This window comes from Rhea americana, unplaced genomic scaffold, assembly GCF_003343005.1.
Source record: "Rhea americana isolate MKP2758 unplaced genomic scaffold, rheAme1 scaffold_523, whole genome shotgun sequence".
NCBI classification, from domain to species: Eukaryota; Metazoa; Chordata; class Aves; order Rheiformes; family Rheidae; genus Rhea; species Rhea americana.
Window position 1 is genome coordinate 157,334 of NW_028186672.1, and position 16,886 is coordinate 174,219.

The window sequence follows — 16,886 nt, forward strand, 5'->3', positions numbered from 1 at the left end:
TTTCCCTAAGCACAGTGGTAAACCCCAGTCTTGCAAACACATAGGCTTGTGATTCACTTTATGAACTCCGAGTTCAGTGGAACTGCTTTCGCCTGGACAGTTATGTACAAGTCTTTTTAACATAGCCAACAGCAAGGAGCATTTTAAAAAATAATATCTGTCCCCCCAAGAACTGAGACAAAAAGAAAAAAAAAAGTCCTCGAGGGCACAAGGACCTTGGCACTCAAATACATAGATGTTAAATGCATAGAGGGTCCTGACTGCGGGTTAAGCTCTGCATGGGTGAGTAACTGCTTTGGGCTATTTGCCCTTTGGGAGATCGTCCCTGTGCGGTTTCCCGGAGGACCTAAGTTTGCTGCATGAAGTGTTTGATGCCTGCCAGAGCTGTGCTGTGATAATGGGACTTGCTTGAAGCGCAGCGTTTATGTTACTGCACGTGTTGTATGAAGAGCTGCAAATAGCRCTGGGGTTTTCTCAACAGTTTGTTTCCGTGAGCATCGTGTCTTTGTCACAGTGAACTAAACATTGCCGGATTCTCGAATTTGATGAATCAGGGGTTGCATACGACACTTAAAACACGTCTCACTTCATAAGGCTATTTTAAAATTGTAGCTTTTTCTAGGAGGGAGAAGTTGATAAGGGCAATAGTGCCTGATGAGATTTAGGATGAGGTTTACTGTTTGGTTTTACTTTACAGGGCTTGTGTTACTGATAACTGGCTTTAGGAGGTCACTGAGGACGTGGTGAGATATTTCTTCATTAAAGAAATAGACCGTCTCTTAGAGCTTTTTGACTATTTCTTAGAATTGTAATTAAAAGAAATTAAAAGAAAAATTTTCCCTGTTGGAATCACTGTTAAACTACATGCCACAGCACCCATGTGCACAGACGTTCATTTGTAGCTATTTRAAGAATGCTGTGAGGGGGTTAATGTACAGGTTTTTTAAGTCATTTTTTCATAGGACTGGTGTACCAGTGTAACCCTACCATGGAGAAAAATACTATAGTTCACTCTAGTACCATAATTGTAATATGTTTAATGTGGTTTGGAATAAATAGAAGTACTGTTGTCTGGTAGATTGACCACAAAAATGGGAACTCCTAGATTCTGCTTCCCTTTATGACCTTGGACAAGTCACTTGAATTCACAAGTTTTGTTGCATGCTTTACCAGTAGAGAAAGGGATACTTCCCCTGTGCTTAGCTGCTAGTGCTGGGGACAAAGTGAGCGCCTTGGAGATGAAACTGTATTCTTGAAGCGCTTTAAAAAATAAAACGATGTTGTGCAATAAATGTGGACACCTTTGTCATTGCTTTTGTAGGTTCTGCTCTTGGAACTGGAGCCACATGGGCAAGTCTTTGTGTTCGTACAAGGCCCTGTGGAGGTAAGTGGGATCATGCATGAGCCCTGATGTCTTGTGCTGTCTGATCTGGTTGCAGGCTTAGCCTGAATGTTGCCTTCTAGGCAACATATGGTATTTTGAGGCTTGCAATAAAAACGTATGAAAAACATTTGAGTCTGTTTTTATTGACTGTGTTGGGCCTAGCTCTGTATGGGAAGATAGTGGGTCTGCTAGTGAGACAGGTCTTTGGAAATGTTAGTTGTACTGTGCTTTTAAAATGTCTGTGCCTCACTTTCTTTCTCTTTTTCTATATCCTGCTCCTGCCTGTTAAATCAGCTTTCGGCAAATACTCGTTCCCATGTATAAAGATGTCCTTAGTGGACTTAGGGAAGAGGTTGCTAGAAGCAGCTCGCAAAGGCCAAGATGACGAAGTGCGAACGCTGATGGCAAACGGTGCTCCTTTCACCACTGACTGGGTATGTTGGAGAAACAGAGACATTTTTTCTGCCAGGAGGGAATGTTGAAAAACGTTTAAACTGTTCTTGGGGCTAAGAGTATTCATTGCTTGTTTTGAAAATAGTGCTTTGAGGTACCATCTCATAGTGTTCTTTCCCAAATGGTTTGCATGTGTGCTCTTCAGTACTGAACCTGAAGAATATGACTGGAAATTGGGACAGTAAAGAAAAAGGAAAAGTATGTGGATTGACAGGTAATGCATCTCTGCATTTCAGTGACAGTGCAGAGTTGTTCCAGATGAAGCACTTGAAACRCTAACGCCTTCCTCAAGCAAAGATGAATTTATGTTTATGGAAAGATTGATCTCTGCAGAATTGCACGATGTCACCGTATTAACTAGTGGGCTGTCCCAGATAGCCATGCACTTAGGTTTTGATGCTTTAGGAGGTTTGATTCAAAGAAGCTAAGATAAGTTATGAATGAAATTGAATTGGAAGAATTGCTAAACCTTCTAGTACTAGCGAGTTCTTTAAGAATGCTTTATTAAATTGGTTAAACCTTTCTCTGTCAGGAAAGTCCTATTTGTTTTAAAAAAAATAAATAAAAACAAACCAACTCATCCTGGTTAGGAAAGGAAATGAAAGCTTTAATGAAAACGAAGAATAACCATTTTAAAAAACAGAGAACCTGGTAACAATGAATATGCCACCAGCAGGTATTTTCCATCACCAATTGTCCTTGTTTCCTGTCTCGTCAGTCTGATCATTCATAGGTTTGGGAAATGAAGGAACTGTTTGTATCAAGAGGAAGCAGAGCTTAATAATATTTTAATACTGTCCTTATCTAAATAGTGATTAAATTATCTATGATGATACAGAAAAGGCAGGGCTATTCYTTTTTTATTTGAGAAAGAAGCACACTGATGCTCAGTGATAAATGAATGGCGCAGTRGAGAAAGCACACATGTCTGATTGTCAAGCTGTCAGATAACATGAATATCCATAAAGAGCTTAAGTCCATCAGGAAAAATACTGGATGTACAGCTGCCTATTTCTGAGTGAAGAGAAAAGCTGATAAACCTTGCTGCCGGAAGCCTAGTCATTCTGGTTCTTTAAAAGTGCTGAACATACACATGGTGATTGCTGTGCCTATCCTCTCTTGCTGTGAGCTGACAGTAACTTTTCTAAATTACCCCGCAGCTTGGGACATCGCCTCTTCACCTTGCTGCCCAGTATGGCCACTATTCAACAGCGGAAGTGCTGCTTCGAGCCGGTGTTAGCAGAGATGCCCGAACTAAAGTGGACAGGACTCCATTACACATGGCCGCAGCAGAYGGACACACTCATATTGTAGAATTGCTGATTAGGGTAAGCCTAATGCATTAGGTAGAACCCTTAATGCTCATCTAAATGACCCTTGGAGTTAATTGTTTATATTTGTTGAAATGCTAGCACAGGAACCTTTAAGACACAGTAGGTATCTTTGTAGGAGAGAAGGAAGCATCCTGCTCAAGATGGAGTTAAAATGGCACTGTCCTCTTAATCACCGTGTCATAATTTTTTGTTGTTGTTGTTTTACAAACTATTTTACAAATAATCAAGGTGAGAATGACTGAGGTTAAGATCAGAACAGTGACTGATATGACTGACCTCTTTAAAGGGGGGATTGTTTTGTGTTAAGTGATCCTTTGTATTGAGGGAAGGCGATGCTCTGACAAGTAATGCATATTTCTTTCAGAACGGGGCTGATGTAAATGCCAAGGATATGCTGAAAATGACTGCTTTACACTGGGCAACAGAGCACAACCACCGAGATGTCGTAGAGTTGCTGATCAAGTATGGAGCTGACGTTCATGCTTTCAGCAAGTTTGATAAATCGGCTTTTGATATTGCTTTGGACAAGAACAATCCGGAGACTCTAGTAATGTTACAGGTAGGTTGAGGAACCYGCACGGACATGCAACTGCTGGAAATGCTAGAACAGGTGTTTGTTATGGAAGCTTTGATGCTCAAATCAGAAGTGCTGAGATAAATTTTATAATATGCCAACCTGACATGGCACTGGGCTTGGTGAATTCCATGTCACCAACACAGAGTCTTGTGAGCTGGGTGTGCAGACTCCCTTTCATATCGACTCAAAGAAACGATCGCCTCCAGGAGGTGGTTCATAGTATCCCAAGGTAGGTGTCTAAATAGACCAGATGACTCGCTCTCCAGAAAAGCATGTTTCTCCCTCTAGCTTAGGGAGGGAATCTGAGCGTCCATCCCAAGTGCATCTGTGCTTGAGAGAGAGGGATCCTGTGGTGTCTGATGCAATCACTTTCTTTTAGCAGAGGGAACTAGCAATACTAGTGTAGATGACTTTTTATTTCAAAATCGACCAGTAAGTGCCGGAGAGGACTTAGCGGGTGATGGGATTTCTGTTGCCCTGCATCTTGCACTGTGTGCCGCAGTAGTGTAAGTTGCCATGTTCAAGTGGCAGTTTTGTAATAGCTTTTGTACTGGGGTCACTGCCATGCTACAGAGAGAAATCATCTGCCTCTAAACAGCTTCATGGATGCTAAATWCTGCTCAGCACAGAAGGCATGAAGGATATATGCCTAACCCTGCTCTTTTTCCTAGGAAGCAATGCAGAATCAGGTAAACACACATCCAGAGAGAACGAATCCTGTCGCAAACACGGTCACCGTCACRTCACCGTTTATTCTTGCATCAGGAGAAGTTCTCAATCTTGCTAGTCTTGTTTCTTCAGCAAACACAAAAACAACCTCAGGTAAGTTTTTATGTGACCTTGAGAGAGAGAATCTAAAATACGGTTCTTGGCCTAACAGGTTCTTAGAGATGCACTTCTTAATTCCAGCTGTTTACCAGTAGAGGGCAGATGGCCATTTAGTAGAGGAAGAATGGTGACACATAGCCAAACACACCAAGCTACCACATTTAGCCTCAAAATATATTTGCTCTCAAAGGTAATAAAGCAAATTTCTAGCTGAGCTAAGTAGAGGTGGTTCCATTGTGAGCRGCGAAGCTCTGCTGAGCTCAGCTGTGGGTCTGTTACGAGTGGCAAAGCTTGAGAAAATGGATTTGGATGACTGCAACAGAAAAATAATGGGAGTTACTGCCTGTGCCAAATCCTTGCCATTGCAGAGCAGTCGGGGAATGGTTTGCTKTGTTCTTTATTGGTTACAAAAGTTGAATTAATATTTTGGTGTATGTAAGTGTTGGGTCTTTGCAGAGGAAGCAGACTGGTTGGATATGTAGATTACTCCTTATTTGTTCTGGACCAAATGTTAGAAAGAAATAGATTGCTCGTTGTTCTGTAAGCCATATTTTGATGAGAAAAACACTTTAAGACTGAGTGCAAATTTCCTAATTTCAAATTATTTTCTATAATTCTGTTTAATTCTGTTGTTCCTAGTAACTCTACAGGTTTTTTTGTCTTTGGGAAAATCCAAACCATTATTTCTTTTCAGCCTCAAGGGGGCTGCTAAATACAAGTTTTGTGAAGCTATTTGGCTTCATCCTGCAAACACTTCTGCATGTAATTCTTCAGTTAGTAGGACTGTTCACGTGCATGAATGTTTGCCTCTTAACTAGGGAGTGCTTTTAAAAACTTGAATACTGGTGTTATGCAGTCCCACTCAGACCTCTCTGCCTGTGCCTGACMACGGTGACTTCAGCAATGCTCCAGACTTATTCTCAAAGCTTTCAGTGTGGCTCACAGCTTTAAGGCACTTAAAGAACAAATACCAAGTTAGAAGAGGAAAAATGTATAGAAGTGTTCATGTTCAATCTGTGAGGAAAATGTGATTCAATTGGCATAAAACATCTTCATTAAAAGATACTCCACAAACTCAAAGGGGTGCAAGACAAGAAGGGACCTTCTAACTTTTGTATGCCAGATGATACCCTCACCACAGCCAGTGTCACTGTCTCTGCTAATGTATCTAGTGCTGGCTTGAAACTAGCTAGGCATCTCAGAGGCCAGTGCCTTGTTGAAAGGSTGTTAGAGTATTCTCCAGTGTGCCAAATCAGAAAACTGATCTCCAGCTTAAACATGTTTGCAGTTGCCTTATACCTCTTGTTCTGGTGCCAGTGGTGTCCGTTTGCTGAAATCATTCTCTTCRCATTGTGTCCGTTCCTTCAATGCAGAAATCAGCTGTATCCCCTCCCTGCCTTTCCTTGGCTGGACTAAACAAGACAGTCGTCCTTGGTCGCTGTTCCAGTCTGAATCCATCCTTGGTGCATCAGTGAGCAGCTGCAGGCAGTGCTCAAGCGAGCTCAGCACCAGCCTCGCAGCTCCCCATCTCTCACTGCACCTTTCCTCGTATATCCTGCAACGTAATCTCCTTTATCAGGGCCACCTCAAGGTGATGGCTTATTGTCCACGTGTAATTTGAATAAAATACCCAGGGTCTTTCCTCCCACGACACTTGCAACATGTGCAACAGCCGATCAGCATTAAAATACTCGGTGTCAGGGTGCCCCTGCTCTAGGCCACATCAGGACTTTTTTTTTCTCACTTCCCACGAGAGGGCATCAGCGACTGCATTTTCATTACAACAAAAATCTGTTGCTTAACTGTTTTGTAATTTCTCTTGCTTCTCTTAAATTTCTAATATCTTCAGTTATTTAAAAACATTTTGAATGAGAATATCCTCAGCTGTCATGAAGAGATGGCGTTACAAACTGCTGAAAACAGTTACTAAGCCCATGGTATTTTCGTGTGCCTAGGCCAGGCCTTTTGAAAGACTGTCCTTTGGGAATAAATCCTTCCATTACCTTCATGAAGTCAAGGAGCTAGCGAGACAGAATAGGTTGCAAGGGTTAAGGCAGTGAAACTTTAGATGAACTTCCCTTTGTATTATCCTTGTGTGCTTATAATCTACGCTGGCAATGAAGCACAGGATTTTTTAAGAGGAACTGTGGGTTATATTCATGCAAATAAAGTACTGAGTTGCACCCATTTAGTTGAGTTTCCTGTTCCATTCTTATTACTTCCGACTTTGAATAGGAATTACTATGGTCAATTGGAGGAAGAAACATTGTATTTTGGAACTGAGAAGACTTGTTTATCTTACTCAGGTCAATACACTATTGCAGTCCTGATTTTTTTCCCATTACTAAACCTGAGAGGGGAAAAGCTCTGCTCAGTATATTGAAATAAAGTGATAGTTGACTTTTGCAGTTGAGTAAAAGATTCTGTTAATTGACTTGTGTTAAAACATTTGTTCTGTGAAGTAATGCTGAAGACGGTACCTGGAGACTTTCCCAATTGAGTAAGAACTTGGGTAGTACAATTTACTCACAATAGCAAGCTAGTTTAATATATTCTTCAGCATTTGCAATTTTGGAAGTTACAGTACAATGCAAAGCCAAGTAATTATGTGCATAGCAACCACGTCTCCACAACCCTACAGCAATCGGACCTCGGCACATCTGTGAGTTTCATCAGACAGCATGACTACATCTTGAAAAACTGTCCACGTCTCCAAATCGAGGCAGCCTGACTTTCTGTAGCTTTTGCCATAAGGCTGGAGCAAATCAGTTCAGTTGATATCAGTCAGTAATGATTTAAAGTAGTATTTGCTTTAAATCTGATTTAAGTAATCATAAAATATTCAGAGCGGCTGCTGTCTGTCCTAAAGTAATACCAAAGCCCCTTTTACAGTTCGAAGGAGAGGCACCTCTCACAAAACATGATCTGTCCCACCTCCCTTTTTCCACCGACTGCTGAGAGCCCGACAAATACCTTGCACTAGAGTCTGACTCTAGGTGACAGACTCGTTGCGAGCTGACGCTTGTGTTCGCTGTTTAGGGCATGACAGGTCCTGAAAATCCTTCAGCTTGCCCTCATCTCTCCCAAGCAGGTGATTCAGATGTATCCACGGTGCAGTTCTCCAATTCAACGACCTCTGTGCTTGCCACGCTCGCAGCCCTCGCTGAAGCGTCAGCACCTCTTTCCAACGCAGGCAGAACTGCAGGTAGGGGAAACCGTTTTTACACCAATTCAAATTTGTTTAATTTTAGTAGCTATCTTACCAGGAATTGAGGGAATCCGGGTGCAAGCTGTGAGTGGATTTGACTTGATTCATGGTAATCAAGAGTTGATGTTAAATGTGTGTGATGTAGTGAGTTGACTTGTTATCCAAGCTCCAACTAAACTCAAAAACCGGCAGCTATTGCTGATATAAATGATAGAAATTTATTATCCAGCCTGTCCTGTTCTGACCCTGACATCAGTGTGTTGCTTTTGACATGCTTAAGCAGTTACAAAAATACTGTAGAACGTGGATTTTATCTTTCATACATAAACGTAGATAAATATTTGTTTAAGAAGGAAATTGTTTGAAATGTTTTGTGTCCTTGGGTTGTCACTTTGTTCAGTTTCATGTTGTTATAAAATCTTGATATTTAACAAATGCTTTGAGTCTCTTGAGGCTCTGGTAACTTTTTCTTTTGGAAAGTTATTCTGTTTTGTTTTGTTTCCTTTTATGATCTTCTATGGTATGTTTGTAGTGTGCAATGTTTGACCTTTAATTAACTTCAGATTTAGGAATTTGATAGTTAAACTTTATGTAATCCTTTCACCTTTGAATTAATTTTTTCCCCAAAGCTAAGCATTTTTCCTTGAATCTAGAGATGAGCAATTTGACTTGTTTAAGCTGATAGTGCCACACAACTGATTTCTTGACCTGTAGTGCCTGAACATTTTCCTCTCTGGCACCCAAAGCATGCGTAGTAGGTCAGGTACCCTGTTTCCTGCACTTGCGCTGTACACTGGGAGCAGGATGCAGCTGAGGCCTTACAGCTCGCGCGAATAATCAGGATTCTAAGTCACACAAAGTGTCCCAGAGAGCTAAACAGTTTTGCAGTCATCCAGCCAAACTAAATAGCCTCCTTACGGCTGGTTTGGCAGTGCTTGTGTGGATGGGGTTCTTGAGGCTTGAAGCGTTTTGAGTGTAGTTTGTCTTCATTGGAGTTGGGGGAAGGGTCACTCGGAGAGTCAAGTCTGCTTAACAGCTGCCTCCAGCTCCGAGTTTTTTTATTTAATTAATTTGCTTGAATGCTAGTGCTTTAAACGCGTTAAATTACATGAAAAAAATKATGTTTTTATGTGAGAAAACTTGTTCTACTAAGGTTTAGTAGTGGCATTTGTTTCTCACTAGGACTTAATATATTTACAGGTTTCTTTCATAAGCAGGTGTTCCATGCTGCATCCTTGAGCTTTTTCATTAGGCTTCAGTTTCCATTCAAGGAAGGGAGGAAATACTGACTTTTTCTTGGCACTTTATTTCTCAAGGTAATGCAGAGGAAATAGTGGAAGTGAATTCTGTTGATTCTGCCATACAACAAGTGGTTGGCAGCGGAGGGCAGCGAGTTATCACAATTGTAACAGATGGAGTTCCCCTGGGCAGCCTGCAAGCAGCGGTACCCGCGAGCGGCCTCAGCCAGCCGTTCATTGTAACCATGCAAGATGGACAGCAAGGTAAGGGGTAGCTGAACTCGGAAAGCTGCCAGCCAGTGCTGAGAGTAGAGCTTTAAAAAGAAAGAAAAAAAATAGATATTGATATCTGTGAACTTTCTTGAGCTGTGTGCAGGGCAGACTTTATGCGATTTGGCTTGCCAACACTACGGTATAACGGGTTCGTGCCCTGCTGCCGGGATCCAGAAAGCGTTAAAATGTTCATGTGATTTCCTTCAGTGATAAAGCTTGGCAGTGACTTGTTTGTGGTATAATACACGTCTGTGCTGCTGCATTTCAATATTTGTATCTTTGTGTTAAAACCAAACATCTTCATTGTAAAATTTCAAGAGGAAGAGAAATGCAGTTAGCTGCTGTCCCCTTGGCAGCCAGGCAAAGATCATTTCTTTACCGTACGGTAAACTTCCCAGTCTGGGAGCAAACTGCTGGAGAGAAACCAGTGAAAATGCAACCTGTTGCCTTKAGCAATTACCCCATCATTCTCCCAAAACTTAGTATTGGGACATTACTGTAAGATTAAATAAACCTTTCCCTCCCAATACTCTAGTTATGCTGCCTAAAGTAACGTAATCTATCAGTTTTACAAGGCAAGTGTGTTCAGTAAAGCAGTGCAGAGCTCCAGAGCACTTGCACGGTGAATTTTTATTTCCTCAAGAGATGCAGTTCATCTGCCTTGTCTACTACCTACAATTCTCTGAACATGTCCTATGAATATTTGGTTATTTGGATTAATATTTGTGGGGGGATGGGGAAGAGGATTAAGAAGTAAAATAGCTCTCCTGTAATAAGCTACGTCACTTCTGTCAGTTTACGGTCTTCGTGAGTGGAAAGCAATTTTCTAAAGCTTGTTAATTATTCAGAATTATTGGCCAAATTAATACAAGTAATTCCAGGCTTGTAACCCATTCTTAGTCTAAGGAAGACAAAAGGAGAACTGTTTATGTGGAGCTACCTTCAGTAGCTTCACGTGGTGCGTTTCTGCTCTTTGGTCAGATGAATTCTTGCTACTGGCTTCCCAAAGTGAAAACTCATGTTTGCAGATTTAAAATGTGTTGCAGCTATTGCACGTGCTGAAAGCTGATTCTGAGCTTAACTAGCAGGACTGTCTATACTGGGAACTTCTGAGAGTAGCTTTCTATTCCTCTTGTTTAACTTAYCTTGGCTATTAATTGTATTACTGAACCATCAAAAAGATAACGTTACTTTACATATTTCCTAAGACGCAAACCTTCGACTTTGGATTCTACCAGCCCTGTTGTGGTGATGGGACTCTGAAATAACTACTTGATTCGTATGACAAGCAGTCTAAAACAAAGGCCYAAATGAAGAAAACTGGAAAGCTGCTCCGAGTTCCTCTCCAGGAAGTCTTAGGCATTGCTGATCTGCGCTTGTCTTTTCCTCTAGAACTACACAGATGTGCTAATTTCAAAGTAGTCTTTGTGCCAAAGCGTATCTCACGCTGTATAATGTCTCACCTTTGATTTTTCAGTTTTAACTGTACCTGCTGGTCAGGTTGCAGAAGAGACTATTATTGAAGACAGTGATGATGCAGAAGAGGAAGAAGAGCCACCAGTCAAGAAGCAAAAAGCAGAACAAAATGTAAATGACTTGGAGGAAGACAAGGTAGACATTGCTGTTTGTAACTGACTGTGGTTGTCTCCTGTGTGTCTCTCTACTGCACTAAGGGTGCCAGGCTCCTGGCTTCCTGAAGCCACAGGTTTGAGATGTTCCCTGTTCAACTGAGTCAGAGGATATGCCCGTAACCAACTCTGTATGATTGTTCTCCACTTTCCTGTTTGCATTCCTGCCTTAGCGATGAAAGTGCAAGCAGCTGAGACAGTGTTCAGTTTAGTATAGCACTGCCTTAAGACCCTTTTGCTTTTGTAACCTGAAGCATGCACTATTTTAATACTGGCACACCCCACTTCCGTACGCCGGTGTTCGTATTGCAGGTTGGGCCTCCACCATGGCCTTTCTTGACTTTTGTTTTCTGTAGKACAGCGATGAAAGGGAAGTGCTACAGCAGCAGCTGCAAGAGGCAAACCGGAAGGCTCAGGAATATCGAAGCCAGCTCATGAAGAAAGAGCAGGAGGCAGAGCAGTACCGGCTTAAGCTGGCAGCCATGGTGCAGCAGCAGCCCAATGGGACGGAGGTGACGGTGCTCGAAGAGGTCGCCGAGGTGGACACGGTTATAGTAACCACAGAAGACATAGAGGGATCCACAATGGCTGTGGTGGAAATGGATCAGCCGACTGATATCGCTGTGGAAACTGTAACCTCCTAATCCTGGGTTATTGACTTTGTTTTTTACARGAAAATAACCATTTTTTATAATATATAAAGGTGCTGTCAGCAAGTAGCACTGGGAGCAGAGGGCTGTTGTCAGATCCACTGCGTGACTGCAAAAATCACGTGATGGGACTGCYTACGTGGTCCCATCAGCAGGGATAGAAGCTTCTCGAGCAGCTCACAACATAACTCTGCTTTCAGCACAGCGCCAAAAGGTGCTTTTAAAGCTTGACCTTGAATGATTGGAAGCTTTTACAAATTTTAGCCAGCAGGTGACCTGAAGGCTTAGCTTGTGATGTTAATACCTGCATTGTTGGGAGTGGAAAAGAAATACCTCAATGCCAAAGTAGCTGGTATTAGCTCTCAGCTGCCCTGAAATTACAGCACTGAAAACAGGCTTTATGCAATGACCTGAGATGTTTGCTCCCTTCTGTGAAGTTGAGTGACCAGATCTGGACCTTCGGAAAAGCAGTCTCTTGGGGTGTTTGTTTTGCTTTAAAATCATCAGAGGTGGTGGTATTTCATCACCTAAACCAAGCTGGAAAATGAATTGGACTCGAACAATTACGATTTTTTTGTTTTGTTTTTTTGTTTTTGTTTTCCAAAGAAATGAATCTAGCTCACATTGAGGCAACCTTCAATGCAAGAGTAAGGCCTAGGCTGAGCGTGCGTGAACTTGAGCATTTTCAGATATCAGGGAATATTACACTTTGTCCTCTTTGGACTGTTTTAGGAACAGATTTGGGCAGCTCCACAGCWGACTTAGCTACCTAAAGGGATCATGAAAAATTCCTCATCAGTTTTATGAAACGTAGTCAAATGTTCTGTTTGACTCTTTTGTGCTGAACAGTAGCACTAACTCTGATTATATATGCAAAACTAAACATATGCCGGTTGTTGCAAGACAGCTGGGGAGCTTAGTTTTCTCTGGAGATAGATACGTCGCTTTTTTACTAAACTGTTTTTAAATATACTGAAACCTTTTTTAACAAGCAGCTGATTTTGTTACTAAAATGTATATTTTTTTTACTCTTTGCAGGCTTGTTTAGTAAAGAGGATACCTAAACGGTTTCCTCTTAGCAGGCTTGTGGGTTATGCATTTCAAGACAGCAGGGGAACTGATTGGAAGCTCTCTGAGAGTAATCATGTGGCGCTTGATAATGAAAGATTATTCTGTCTCAGCAACCATGAGGGAAACAAGGGAAGTTGAGAAAAATACCATAATGCAAGCTGTTCAGTTGGTTGCAAGAAGGTTACCAAGGCTAGAAATGACTTCTAGCTCCAAAGGCCCRAGCAGCTGGCCTGCTTTCCAAAGGCATTCTGAAACATCTCCTTGCAATGATAAAAATTCATCGCTGCTCTGGCCCATAGTTTACTGTTTTCTTGTCCTGCTTTTGTAACCGTTGGCAGTATTCGTGGTAATCATTCAATTTCATGGTCCTTGCGTTGCTTTTTTCCTGTTATTTCCAAATGTGTCCGGATAATAGGGTTTTATGTTGGTTCAGATACTGCCTTTGTTATGTTTCTTTGCTGATAAATAAGCCCATATCGTGATGTTTGAGATGTAACAGAGAGTTACGAGTTCATTAAGCTATGAACTTAGGATCGCAGATCTGAATGAGTTTGTTCTTCCAAGAAGCAGCTGCTTTTTGCCATAAAAGCAGCCTTCGAGATTGTGGGTTAGCGAGTGCCGCAGAGCAGTTGGTTTCTGATGGGTAGCGGAGGCTTTGCCGGTCGGCTCGCGACGAAGTGGTGCGGCCTCGTTCGTGCCGGTACCCGCGTGTCGAAGGAACGGTTGCGAGGCTTTGCTGCGGTTGGACGGCTGGCGTTCGCCCCTCTCCCCCGGCGAAGCTCTYGCATCCAGACTCTCGTTCTCGGATCCAGCACCCTTAGGTTTATTGGACCGCGTGCTTTGGTCTGAAGGAAAGGTCTGATCTGCCAAAATCGCGTRTTTGGCAACATTGAACAGTGTTTAACGGGTTGGGTTCGCCAACAAGTTTTAGGAAAGAAAGGTTTATGAAACTATTATTGTAAAGGCTTCACAGGACTTGCTGGTTTGGAGGATCTAAGTGCATTTATTTATAACCAGTGTAGCTATATTTATAAATAAGACTTTTTATCTTTTTCCAAAAGATRTTTTGAAGAAGGCTTTAATAATTATTTTGAATGAATGAATGTTTGAAGAAACTCAGTTCATGACTATTGATTACTTCAATTCTATGCAGTCAGTATTCCTCTGTGTTAAGTTATTTTCTGTTGTTGCCCGGCACATCAAAAATTTGGGTCTGTTTGATGAACTGCAAATCTGTATTGGAAGGTCCGAGATGGTATCGCAATAAATCTAGACAGATTCTTCTAGTTATGTTGTACCCAGAAATGTTTACAGATGCAAAGGGAAACTGCCAACTTTGGATTCTGCATTTTGCCTGCAGTTAGTGGTTATTATTTGTAAATTTGAAGAGTCCTACAGCTGAGGCAGCTGTAGTATAAATACTGTGTTGTGCCTTTGACAGCACTTTGATTCTCATTTCTTTCCATGCTTCCCCTGCTCAGGGTCAGTTGTGCAAAAAGTCCCTTCAGCTGGGAAACAAACTTCCCCTTCAGAAGAGAAGAAAAAAGTCCGTGGCATTCACGGTAATTGGATTTCTTGTATAGAATTGGAACAAATAAAGCTGACAGTGTTCTTAGTGCGTCGCCTTGTGCGGAGAAATCATGCATTAATTTTATTTTTGGAAGTACTTGCATACGGAGTCTGAACAAAGACTGAGAAGTATTTGATCTATGCCCAGCATTTAGAAAGAATTTAAACTCGCCTGTATCCTYTGCTATGCCACAGAAAGGACTGGGGGTTTTTAAGCAAAGAACAGCAGTTTTCTTGTCAACGCGGYGTCAGATGTGGCAGTGTAGGTCTGTTGTTGCGGGCGGGAGTAAGCGGCGGGTTTGTAGCATGTCAATAATAAAAAAAAAAAATTCCCTGTGCACCCACCCACTGAAGCAAGGGCTGGACTTTGCCATGTTGGCGCTTTCGTTATCCGCCCCGTCTCGCTCCGAGCGCTTTTTTTAACCGCTTATTGCTATACGAGCACAGGATTTTAAAGGGTCCAAACGCTTCGCTCCTAACGCTGCGTTGCTGCCGAGCGCTCCCCATCCTGCCCGCCCGCGCAGCCAGCCCCGCTTCCCAGCCTGGCTCGGGCTCGTCTGTGCACTCGGAATCGCGTCTGTCGTCGTGTGCGTGTTGGGGAGGGCAGAGGAAACTCCACCGATTTCCCAGGGACGCTTAGGCAGAACTCCTCGGTCTAGTTCCCTCCTTTCCCCCTTTCAGTCTTCTGAAAACATTAGTATTTCTGTCCTGCAAAAATCCCAGAGGGCAGTGAACATCCAGCTCCAGCTGGTGCGGCCTGAAGGGCCCTTTGCACAGATAAAACTTACTGGGCTGAGATTTGGGTCCTGTCTAGAATTTAATTCCCRTCTGCCTGTGCCAAGAGTTCGACCCGCGTATCGTTAACGTGAGTTKTTTCTCCTCAGTGGTGGAGATGATTTGGTGCTAATTGAACCAGCAGTTTAGCTTTGATTAGACATCTGTTTCCTTGGTTTTGCAGTAGCTGGATGTAAATGTTTCCCGCTGTCCTGAATAGGAAGCAGGACGTCGTGAATCCTGTCCCGGGATGAGATAAGGAATCTTCCACCGCTTGCAGAAACGTGAGCTACATCTTTCTCAGCATTTAGCGATTCATTTGGGCTGTGAGTTAAGCTGCGAGTGCCTTACTGCGAAGCTCCCCGGAGCGGAGCAATTCTCCCCAAGATTTCGGCTGGGTTTTCTTTTTTTTCTCCCCGCTTTCGAATTCCCCTTTGGTCCCGGCGGCGTCACCCGCGGCGCGGCTCTGGGCGCTCGCCGGCCTCTGCCGCGTCGGAGCGTTTCTCTCACCTCGCCCCTCCTACGGGAGCGCGTTTTCGCCCCGCGCCGGCTCGGGCGCCCGTTCGGCRCGGAGCCCCGTTGGCCGGGACGCAAGCGATTGCAAAGCGCCGGCGATAGCTTCACGTACGGGACCCACGTCGGAAAGCGCGCGCGTTCCTGCCCGCGCGTTGGGCACCACGTTTGCAAACAGTGACATTTGAGCGTATATATACCTTTTTTTTTTTGTATTACGTTTCTTAATAAAATATCGCATCCTCAGGGAGCAGCTTCCTTCGCGGCCGCGCTGGGCAGCAGAGGGGCGGTCTGGGCTCCCCCGGGAGCGGGAGCTGCGGCCCCCTCCCATCGCCCATGGGTGCCCAGGCCGGGTGGCACCCTAAACCCCAACTGCCCCTAAAAAAGGGGCCGAGAAGGAGCCGGGGTGGGGGGGAGGTACGCGAGTGAGGGGAGCAAAGCGCCTGCATGCGTTCGGCGTGCCCCCCCCCGCGTCCCTTGCCGCCGTCTCGTGCGAATTTCCGAGTCCCGTGCCGCTTCCCCCCCCCAAATCCCGGACAAAACCAGGCGGGCACCGGAGAAAAACATGAAAAACCATGTAATCGCTGCGGGTGCCCGGGGCCGAGTCCCGGTCCTACACGGTAGGACGAGGCGAGCGCCGGCGCGCCGAGCCCCCCTCCCCGGCCCCCCGCCCGGCGCCCTTCCTCGGTCCCCCGCGTCCCTGAGGTGGCCGCAGCCTTCAGCGAGGGACCGCGCTGCGGCGGTGGCTTCAGCCGCGCAAATAAATTAGGAAGGAAGGAAGGAGCCGGGGACCCTCGTCACCAGGGGCTGGGACATTGAGGGTGGCCGGGGACACGGGGACCCCATCACCCAGGGGTGGGACGTGAGGATGACCATGGGCACGGAGACCTCTGAGGGCGGGGGCTGGGGAATGATGGTTCCCCCCTCGTCACCCAGGGCTTGGGAAACAGAGACCCGTTGTCACAAGGGGCTGGGAGAATCCCTGTCACCCAGGGCGATGGAAGGGGCGTCGGAATGTGGGGACCTCCGTCTCCAGGGGCTGGGACACGAAGGTGGCAGGGCACGTGGAGACCCTCATCACCAGGTGCTGGACRCGATGGTGGCCGGGGACGTGGAGACCTTCATCACCAGGCGCTGGGACACGGGGACGTGGGGGTCCCGTCACCCAGGGCTGCCACGTGAGGGTGGCTCAGGGAGCAGCGACCCTGTCACCAAGGGCTGGGAGACCGGGGTGGCTTGGGGGGACGCCCGTCTCGGAGGCCGCGGGGAAGGCGGGGGGACACCGGGGACGTCGGTGCCGGCTCAGGGCCGCCCGGGAGCGGCGGCGGCGGGTGGCAGCGGCGGGGGCTTGGGTGGCAGCTGGGGCTTGGCGGAGAGCGAGCGCCC

At 44.8% G+C, this 16,886-nt stretch overlaps 1 protein-coding gene across 5 annotated transcripts in view; it reads left to right on the forward strand.

The window, feature by feature from the left end:
• The window catches only part of GABPB2 (GA binding protein transcription factor subunit beta 2), a 17,356-nt gene extending 1,610 nt beyond the window's left edge, over positions 1 to 15,746 (forward strand). For 2 of the 5 annotated variants that reach the window (XM_085318182.1, XM_085318181.1), the window contains exons 2-10: positions 1,322 to 1,384; positions 1,679 to 1,818; positions 2,998 to 3,165; positions 3,536 to 3,730; positions 4,420 to 4,570; positions 7,665 to 7,781; positions 9,101 to 9,286; positions 10,773 to 10,906; positions 11,280 to 15,746. In XM_085318182.1, the coding sequence (XP_085174308.1) occupies positions 1,711 to 1,818; positions 2,998 to 3,165; positions 3,536 to 3,730; positions 4,420 to 4,570; positions 7,665 to 7,781; positions 9,101 to 9,286; positions 10,773 to 10,906; positions 11,280 to 11,567 (1,347 nt within the window). In that variant the 5' untranslated portion in view covers positions 1,322 to 1,384; positions 1,679 to 1,710 and the 3' untranslated portion in view covers positions 11,568 to 15,746. Of the gene's footprint in view, positions 1 to 9; positions 744 to 1,321; positions 1,385 to 1,678; positions 1,819 to 2,997; positions 3,166 to 3,535; positions 3,731 to 4,419; positions 4,571 to 7,664; positions 7,782 to 9,100; positions 9,287 to 10,772; positions 10,907 to 11,279 lie in introns of those variants that run through there. The other 3 variants (XM_085318180.1, XM_085318178.1, XM_085318179.1) reach the window with 3 other exon arrangements.
• The last annotated feature ends 1,140 nt before the right edge of the window (positions 15,747 to 16,886 follow it).